General features: G+C 35.3%; 1 protein-coding gene across 2 annotated transcripts; it reads right to left on the bottom strand.

The window, feature by feature from the left end:
- Positions 1-5792, bottom strand: tnni2b.1 (troponin I type 2b (skeletal, fast), tandem duplicate 1). Of its 2 annotated transcripts, none has more exons than XM_073837007.1 (7): positions 5705-5792; positions 3856-3997; positions 3576-3612; positions 3348-3476; positions 1575-1664; positions 1309-1485; positions 1-418 (listed from the first exon to the last, which is right to left on the bottom strand). In XM_073837007.1, exons 2-7 carry the CDS (start codon positions 3861-3863, stop codon positions 329-331), a joined length of 531 nt encoding a protein of 176 aa, XP_073693108.1. In that variant the 5' UTR covers positions 3864-3997; positions 5705-5792; the 3' UTR covers positions 1-328. The 2 variants fall into 2 exon arrangements, with proteins under 2 accessions (XP_073693108.1, XP_073693106.1); XM_073837005.1 differs by having other exon boundaries at positions 3856-3943; positions 5705-5758.
- Positions 5793-10138: the final 4346 nt, after the last annotated feature.

The following is a 10138-nucleotide window of genomic DNA, read 5'->3' on the forward strand; positions in this document are numbered from 1 at the left end:
TTTGATTTTTTGATTTGTATTTTATTTTTTCCAGCAAACTCCTCTCAGTACTGTTTTGAGTATTAAAATGGGTTTACTGATCAATATCAGTTTATTTGGTATAATTACAAAGGCCCAAAGTCAGATTATTCTTTTACAAATTAAAGCCTGCAAAACCAACCATCACATACATTAAATCCTCCTTCATACATTAAAAAAACAACTGTGACATCACTTCTCACAATGGATAAAATTACCACTTTTTATCGCTCAAAACCCTGAAGACCATTAGAATTAAGACAACCTGACTGTTGTATGGAAATGTAAGTTCATAATAAGTAAAACAAATTTAGGCCTCAGACTCGAACATCTTCTTCCTGCCATCCATACCAGCCTTATCCTCAATGTTTTTACGCCAGTCTCCCACTGCCTCCTTCTCCTGTAGTGTAAAAAAGGTTTCAAATGTACAATGTTTCAAAACGCCCTTATGTAATTTGTCTTCTCATATAACAGTTTACTCCCTTTGCTGTTGCAAGTCTTTAAAAGACATCATCTACAATACCAGTCTGATCCAAAATACAGCAAAAACAGTAATATTGTGAAGAATTTCTATTTCTGCTTTCTATTTGAATATATTTTAAAATTTAATTTATTCCTGTGATAAAAGCTAAATTGTCAGCATCATTTACTTGTCTTCAGTGTCACATGATCCTTCAGAAGTCATTCTAATATGCTGATTTCCTGTTTAAAATTTTCTTTTAATGATTATTATTAATATTTAAAACAGTTGAGTAAATTGTTTTCATGATTCTTTGATAAATAGAAAGATCCAAAGATCAGCATTTATCTGAAAATGTTTTTGTAACATTATACACTATTCAAAAGCTTAGAGTCAGTATAATTTTTTATGGGAAATAAATGATAGAAATTAATACTTTTATTTAGCAAGGATGCCTTAAATATATCAGTGATGATAAGACATTTATAATGTTACAAAATATTTTTATTTTAAATAAATGTTGTTCTTCTTGAAAAAAAATTCTACTCAGCTGTTTTCAACATAATAATAATGTTTTTCAAGCAGCAAATCAGAATATTAGAATGATTTCCAAAGGATCATGTGACTTGAGTAATGATGCTAAAAATTCAGCTTTGAAATCACAGGGATACATTACATGTTATGTATGTTTTTGCTGGGTAAAATAAATGCAGGCTTGGTGAGCAAAAGAGACTTACAAATACATATCTTCTGTTCAAAACTTTTGACTGGTAGTGTATGTCTACATTTTATTGCACACTTCAGTTTAAAAACTAATAATGTGCACTTACCTCCTCTTTGACCTCTTTCTTGACCTGTTTGAGGTTGGCTCTCAGATCCAGGGACACTTTGTGTTTGGAGCCCAGCAGGGCCTGCAGCATGGCATCAGCAGACATACGCACTTTCTTCAGAACAGGCTTCTTGAATTTACCTTTCAGGTCCTGAACCTTAATCTTCAGATCTTCAATCTTAGGAGATCAAGAATAAAGCTTAAGTTTAAGAAGTTACGTAAGTTAAACACATTAACTAGTAGAAGAGAACAAAACAACCAAAGTACCTCCTTGTCTGACTTGGCCACTTTGCTCTCCATATCATATCTTTGTTCATCAATGGCATCAATCTGCTGGTGCAACTTCCTACACAGCTCCTTCACACAAAGATACATGCACATTTTCACACACAGCCTATTCATCTGCACTTTTGCACATCACACAGCCCTAAAAGTAATAGAACAAGATGGTGTATACTTTTAGCTTGTATAAAACTGTTCTTAAAGGGATAGTTCATCCAAAAATGAAAATTCTGTCATTAATTAGTCACCCTCATCAGGGCCGGATTTAGCCAGCCCCATTAGGGGGTGCATGTAGAATATTGGGGGGGCAAGTGTGGGTGAGCTTCTCTAATTATCTATGCAAAGAAAACTATACTAACTATGCTGTCATCATATCAGTCCACCTATCCATATCTCTATCTTCTCCTTTGATCCATTTGATTTGTCTTATAGGTTTTATGTTTGATGCCCTACCCTCTGCATTTACCCGGGCTTGGGACCGGCACAAATAGGACACTGGCTTGTGCCCTTTTGAGGCTGCATTTATGTTTTTTTTTTTTTTTTTTTTTTTTAATCTATCTATCTATCTATCTATCTATCTATCTATCTATCTATCTATCTATCTATCTATCTATCTATCTATCTATCTATCTTTTCATTTTTTTGTCTTTTTATTTTATTCATATATTTTATTTCTTTTTTTGTGTATTTTTTTTACAAAAAATTTTTTTTTTAAAGCATCAGTCGTCTGCTTTTCTGTGCAAAAAGACTAACAAATGCATGCATATCTAGGCCTGTGGTTATGCCCTTCTCCTGAGCCAGAATAACTACATTTCTTTTTCTTTCATGTAGCAATAGTGCGGCGGAAGGGAGTAAGAACACGAGACAAAGTGGAGAAAGAGCTTTAGCATGATGCAGATGATATTCCAATCACAAGGGAGGTCACATACATGCGATGGAGCTGAGGAAATGCATTCTTATACCCGTGTAGATATTTGCAAACGGTAGAGAGGTCTTCAAACTCTACATTGCCATTATCATCAGTCTTTTTAAATTCTTTTCCAGTCTTTTTGCATTTCAGTTTTCACAGACACTAGTCCATATCGCGATTTGAATTAAGTGACAGACCAACTTTTGATTTATTAATCCAAAAATCGACGAATTCTGTGGTATTCCGCGCTATAGTAAAGTCGGTTTTTATGAATGGAGTGCGTGATCCCGTCCGTGTTTTCGCAGAGGAGACATTGTAAACGCGCGATCATGTAGAGACAGAAATGACATACCTTCGTGTAAATAGGATAAATAACATAAGGCAATTTAGTTTGTTTGTTTTATGAAATTCGGAATTTTGCATGCCTTTACGTTTGGGGGGGCAGTCACAGCATTTAGGGGGGCATTGCCCCACCTTGCCCATGCCTATGTCCGGGCCTGACCCTCATGCTGTTCCAAACCTGTAAGATCTCTGTTCATTTCGGAACACAAATTAATATATTTTTGATGAAATCCGAGAGCTTTCTGATCTTCCATAGACAGCAAGCATCCTTCTATGTTCAAGGCCCAGAAAGGTACCAAGAACATCGAAAAAATAGTCCATGTGACATCAGTGGTTCAACCGTAACTTTCATCAAAAATATTTAAATTTGTGTTCTGAAGATGAATGAAGGTCTTGCAGGTTTAGAACAGCATATAATTATTGACAGAATTTTCATTTTTGGGTGAACTAACCATTAAAGCATTATGTGATTTTGTAACTGATTGAATCTGTGTGTGTGTGTGTACCTGTAGTTCCTGCATGCTTCCTGGCATTGAGAGAGCAGGACAGTTCTCCTCCATATATCTCTCTTTTTCTTGCTCAGCCTCAGCTGCCTCTTCTTCCAAAAGGCCATGAGCGATCTGAAGCAACAGGCTCTGGAGCATAAAGACAAAGAAGCAGCACAGACAGTATTCAACAAGAGAGTCACTAACAGTTCATATAGCTCAGAAAGCTGAAGAAAGAGATGACCCCACCTTCAGATGTTGCCTGCGGCTGGACGACATCTTTTTCCTATCAAAAGCAAATTTCAGAGAGTGCAGAACAGTGACTAGCATGATTATAATTGGGAGAAACAGATGTAACTCCAAAAATGCGTTGTGCTTTTGATTATTGTGTAATAGTAATCATAGCATTTATGCTAGTATGTATCATAATAAATACAAAATTATCATCATGTATTTGCTATTTGCTGAGTTCAGTAATTAAGGAATTCACACCACACCAACACCATTATGTTTGTAACTCAATACTTACTCAGACATCTTGCCGGACTCTTTGTGGTGACCTCTGTGAAGGTGAAGACGCCTGTGGGGTGGCAGGTGGGGGTCTTGCCGCCTTCAGTCTAATGGAAACAATTTACATTCAGTCATCGGTCCGGCAGCAGGTCTAAATTTGGCTGGGGATAATGTGAAACAGAGACGGCTGGTGTAGATGGGTGTAAGTGTCAAAACCCACAGAAGTGTTAGGTGTTTAAGGGTTTGAATTTGAGGAGCAGTTGTCTTGGCCTCTTTTTTTAGTGTTCCTTTGTAGGAAGCAGAAGGTATGCACCCAATTCAAAAGACCGGACAGCTGACAGACAACTTGCAGCCTCTTGAAGAATCTCCTCCACTTCAACACACAACAGCTGAAACCCTCCACAACTGTAAAAATACTTTCTGCAAGTCTAAAGAACTAAATTAGATTATTATTTTTCTTGCCAAAAAAGCTCTTGGACTGGATGTGGACTGAGTTGGGATGTACTGTTTTCTAAAATGAGCTGTGGTCTCTATACCTGCGTATATCATGGTTTAAGGTATATGAAGGTAATAAAGTACATTGTGAAAAAGGATTGCAGGGATTTACGGTAAAATCTGATTAACGGTAAGTTAGTTTACGCTACATGGTGAAAAAATATGTTAAAAATGTTAATGTTATAGTGAAATAAAAGTGTTAAATTTACAGTTTTTGGAATTAAAAAGAACAAGCCATAATATTTACTGTAAATAGACATTTCCAGAATTCCCTGCATGTTCTTTTAATGATATTTATTAAAACTATGGTTTTATATTAGATCTTATGTTGATAAATTACTTTTTATTACATTATTTTAATGTAATATGTGTTATCATGATGGAATTTTGTATTTCTGTGTATGACAGGATGTATCTTATGTATTTGTTATTTTAGAGAATCAAAAGTAGCAGCTTAGTTGTTGGATTTACTGGTTTCATTTTTTTTCTTTTTCTTAAAAATTACAGGTCATCAACCACAGCTGCCAGTATTTTTTTTCTGTAAAAACAACAGGTGCTGATGAACTAAGACAGGAAATATCTAACTGAGCATGTGCTTTATGAGATTCATATACTTTTACAGTTAATTAAAAATTGCTTACTCAAATGTATTCCAACAACGCATACTACAAATATGTGACCCTGGACCACAAAACCAGTCTTAAGTCGCATAAATATATATGTGTAGCAATAGCCAGAAATACAGTGTATGTGTCAAAATGGATTATTTTAATGCCAAAAAATCATTAGGATATTACGTAAAGATCATGTTCCATTAAGATATTTTGTAAATTTCCTACTGTAAATAAATTAGAAATTTAGTCTAGATTAGAAATATGCATTGCATACTTTATTTGGACACTTTAAAGGCTATTTTCTCAATATTTGGATTTTTTGCACCCTCAGATTCCAGATTTTCAGATAGTTGTATCTTAGCCAAATATTGTCATATCCTTACAAACTATACATCAACGGAAAGCTTTCAGCTTTTACATGGTGTATAAATCTCAGTATAAAAAATGGACCCTTATGACTGGTTTTGTGGTCCAGGGTCACATATGTCAAATAGAGGTCTAATAAAAGCTTTGGCATTACAGTTTAGGTTCAAATTGATCCGAATTCATCTATAAAGAAGACATTAAACCATCCACAGTCTCTTCAATATTAAAAACACAGTATTTTAAATTACTTAAATTACACTTCCGCCAGTATACAGTACGTTATAAATATTATTATCTTGCTTATTGCTCTAATTTCTTGGTTGTGTATGGTTGCTCAGCATGATTGAGATCTTGTTCCAATGTTAGAGATGGATATAATAATAAAACACTCACCTTTCAGCGCTCAGCAGGACATTCAGAGGGGATTAGAGGGAAATGACTATCAGCTTATAACATTAGTTGGGTTTATATAGCGTTCCCATACGGCTTCTCCATTCTCTTTAAGGAAGCAGTTCTTTTTTTAAGCCAATGAGATTGTCAAATCCCAACACCCCTTCCAAATCTTCTTCCCTCCCCCCACAATCAACACACACACACATTTGTTTCTCTATAAGTCTGCCATGGGGACTTCCTATTAATTTGAGCTAATTAAACTTTCAGTCCCCTTACGTAACCTATCTATCGCTGAAATATTTCTGCATTTTTGTTAAAAAGGGTTTTATGTATGTTACCTGGTCCCACAGTGTAGATAATTTCAGTTATATTTGTCCCTGTAGGGACATTTGGTGCATTGTATGCAAAACCTGACCTACAAACACACATCTTTTACTAAATCTTGTTTTTGGAATAAACAGAGAAACATGATGCTCTTTCAATATAGGCATTCATTGTAAATGCAAGAACTGTAAGAAACTAAGATGAACCTTTACTATCACTTCTGTTGCTGAAATCTCTGTTTTTTCACCTGTTGTGCTCTCTAGCAACAGTGTTTAACAATAAAACAGGTGGGAACTCCAACTGTATCACAGGAATATTACTCAACACATTCTGTAGACACATTTTAGATCTACATTTAAACCTTACAATTGCTTTGCACTTGTTATAATACACTTTTGTTCTTCAAACTTATGTTGGCATGTCTGTTTGGAAAGATTACACTCTTTAAAACGTACAGTGGGACTGGGGCAAAAATGTACATAATTCTATTTTTAAATGATGAGTCCCTAATCTATTGTAATATATATCAGATCATTTTGTCACCAAGTGGCATTTTGATTGAAATTCCAGGTGTCCATTTTTGGAAATGTCTCCATTTAGAGACAAAAGCCTTTCAGGAACCTGATTTTCATTTGATTGCAAAAATGTAATAATTTGACATAAAAGATGACACAGATATATTTCATAAAACATAATAGATACATTTAATGAAATTTTTTAAAGGTAAAAAAATACTCAGAATCTATTTAAGGGGGCAGAATATATATATATATATATATATATATATGTGTGTGTGTGTGTGTGTGTATGTTTGTGCCACTGAGAGAGTAGTTCCTGTAATTGATTGTATTAAAATAGCTATTTAATATTAGGCTACCTCTGAACTTTTACGTGGCTTATGCTGCTCCAATATGCCACCTCCTGGTTAGGCTACCTCTGAACTTTTACGTGGCTTATGCTGCTCCAATATGCCACCTCCTGGTGCATCAGAATAACAGTGTCGAATACCACCATACTGTATAAAGCAAGGCTGTCACTGCCACTTGCAATGCTCTTAAAGGAGTCATGACATGAGAAACCAAATTTCCCTTGATCTTTTGACATAGAAGAGGTCTTTGTATGCTTAATACATCCTGCAAGTTTCTTAACTTAAAATGTCCTCATTATCAATAAAATAAGCATTTATGTAATAACCCTCAGAAATCAGTTCATTTGGATCTGAGGTGCGAGGTAATGTCACCTGGATGCAGTCGTTTGCATAAATACTGTCTCCAGAACAAGACATCAACGAATATTCTTCCTCTCACCATAGGCCCCGTCCACTGGAGTTCAGTTGCTTAACGGCTGGCACTCTGAATGTGAGTGTCGCGTTGTGTCAAAAGCAAATAAACAATTACAATCACTGCCACTATCTTGTCTACACTGGATACAGTACACAGATGGGCATTCGCTTTCTGACACAGTCCACATGGTTGAGTCTGTCGTCAACAAGATCAATGGACTGAAAGAACATTCGCTTTGACGCATTTGGTTTAAACAGCTCGTTCACGTTGTTGTACAGATATCAGAAGGTTCCAGCGTAAGGAACAAGTAGATAGTTTATTTTTAATGGCATCCCGGATTGTGTCTGAGTATTGTTAGGAGGATTTTGTTTTGTAAACAAGGTACAGTGTCATGGAGAGTTCACAAAGAAACATTTCTTGAAAGATGTAGCGGTAGTAGACCAGACTGCAGCTGCATCCCAAACAGTAAGTAAATAATTTCATAATGCTTTGTTTGGAAATGACAGTTTTATTTTGATCACGTTGTCAAAACACTGCCTCACGGCACATGCAATATTGAGGGGGTGTTGATACTGTTTCCTACGCAATGATATTAGCCAATCATAACAGTGGCCGATTACTGACAAGGCTTAAAGGACCCACCCCTAAAAGAGGTAGTTTCAGACAGATGGTCAGAATAGGGTATTTAAGGGTAATTTCCACATATTTATTTGTTTTTTTGTACAAAAAACTTTATTTACATTATACGTAAACCTCAAGGAACATTAAAACTTTTTGAAAATCCATGTCATGACCCCTTTAATAGCTATGTTTGGTACCACATGTTGTTGGCATTGGTTTGCACAAGACCTCAGAATTTTTTTTGGGGTGTGTAGAATTTTGTTTTTGTTTTCTGTAGGTTCGATCACGTCGTTGGCCACCTTTAATGATAGGACATTCCCAAAGCGCAAGAAGACATCATGTATAACATGGTTGTCAGTGTAATAGTTATGTAATGTTGCCACATGTTGCACATTGGTTTGTCCGGAGCTCCAAAGAATTCAGAGCCATTATATATATGGAATTCTCCATATATATACAGTACAGACCAAAAGTTTGGACACACCTTGGACACACCTTTGAACCAAAGTTTTCTTTATTTTCATGACTATGAAAATTGTAGATTCACACTGAAGGCATCAAAAGTATGAATTAACACATGTGAAATTATATACATAACAAAAAATTGTGAAACAACTGAAAATATGTCATATTCTAGGTTCTTCAAAGTAGCCACCTTTTGCTTTGATTACTGCTTTGCACACTTTTTGGCATTCTCTTGATGAGCTTCAAGAGGTAGTCACCTGAAATGGTTTTCACTTCACAGGTGTGCCCTGTCAGGTTTAATAAGTGGGATTTCTTGCCTTATAAATGGGGTTGGGACCATCAGTTGTGTTGTGCAGAAGTATATATAGTAGGCTATATATATATAGTATAATATAGAATTAAATATTTTATAGAATTAAATATAATTCCACATGTGTTAATTCATAGTTTTGATGCCTTCATTGTGAATCTACAATTTTCATAGTCATGAAAATAAAGAAAACTCTTTGAATGAGGTGTGTCCAAACTTTTGGTCTGTTCTATATATTTGTTGCTTTTATGTTTTCTACATTATAGGTAGATGTACTGATAGACGTGTAGAAATTTTGGTTATGAAAACTTATGAAATTTTTACTGTTACATTTTCTGATACTGAACAAATTGTGTAAAACGTCAGCAGCACCAATGGCGTAGCAAGTCAGCCCAGGGCCCATATGCAAAAAATATGGCCACCACACCCCCAAACGTTACGTTAATGTGGGCTTCAAAGCTCATTATTGTTGTCTTTTCTGAATTAAATCACATTACATGACTACGCAGAAGCTGTTTTACTCACAATATAAATATTTGGAAATTATATATTTGTAGTGCGCCAGACACCTAATAATTTAGAGGTAAAAAAAATCAAATAGCTGTGGTTCAATAACACTGCGTCCTAAGCACATTTTCGAAAATATCATGTAAATTACATTAAAATAATAAATACAGAAACGGTTTATTTTATCCTTTCAACATTCACTTTATTGTATAATTCCCATGGAATATATATAAAGATCACCTTTATAAATTGAATAAAAACAGAAAAAAATAAAGATGCAAATTTTTTATTCACCATTTTGTAGATGTAAAGTTAAAAAAAATTATTGACTTTTATGTAGAAAAGTTAAATTGCCATCTTACTCCGCCCAAAGTGACTTGAACGCACCTGACGTCGTACTGACCAGTTGTCAACTCATAAGTACGAACGTCTCAGGAGGACGTGTGTTCTTGGTATTTACGTTTTTTACGGAGACATTATGTATTTATTACAGAAAAAAAAAAAATCAAAAATCGGCCTTCCGTGACGACATAAAATAACGTCATAAAGAGCTGGAAAGAAGCGTTCTAAATCTAAATGACTCTTGGTAAACTCAAAGTTGAAGTTCAGCGGATGATATGTACCTGTTCTCCTTGCGGGATTATTACTATAACCACGGTGGTAGGCTACTTTACCTGCTGACCGGCACGAGTCACGTGCATCTTCACGTGCAGACCTCCTTTGGTATGCAAAAGCAGGTGAAGTCGGTATAGTTGCCCCCCCTGCCGGTCTGTGGTGGCTGTAGGTGTGCGGTGTGTTGTGTGTGGTGGGGGTGTTACACAGTGATATATATATATATATATATAAAAAATCCTCAATTTCCTCAAAGTAATGAGGAAAATAAATTACCAAAGTTCAAAATACAATAAATGATATTCAGTGAAA

Source organism: Garra rufa, chromosome 3 (genome assembly GCF_049309525.1).
Source record: "Garra rufa chromosome 3, GarRuf1.0, whole genome shotgun sequence".
Classification (NCBI taxonomy): domain Eukaryota; kingdom Metazoa; phylum Chordata; class Actinopteri; order Cypriniformes; family Cyprinidae; genus Garra; species Garra rufa.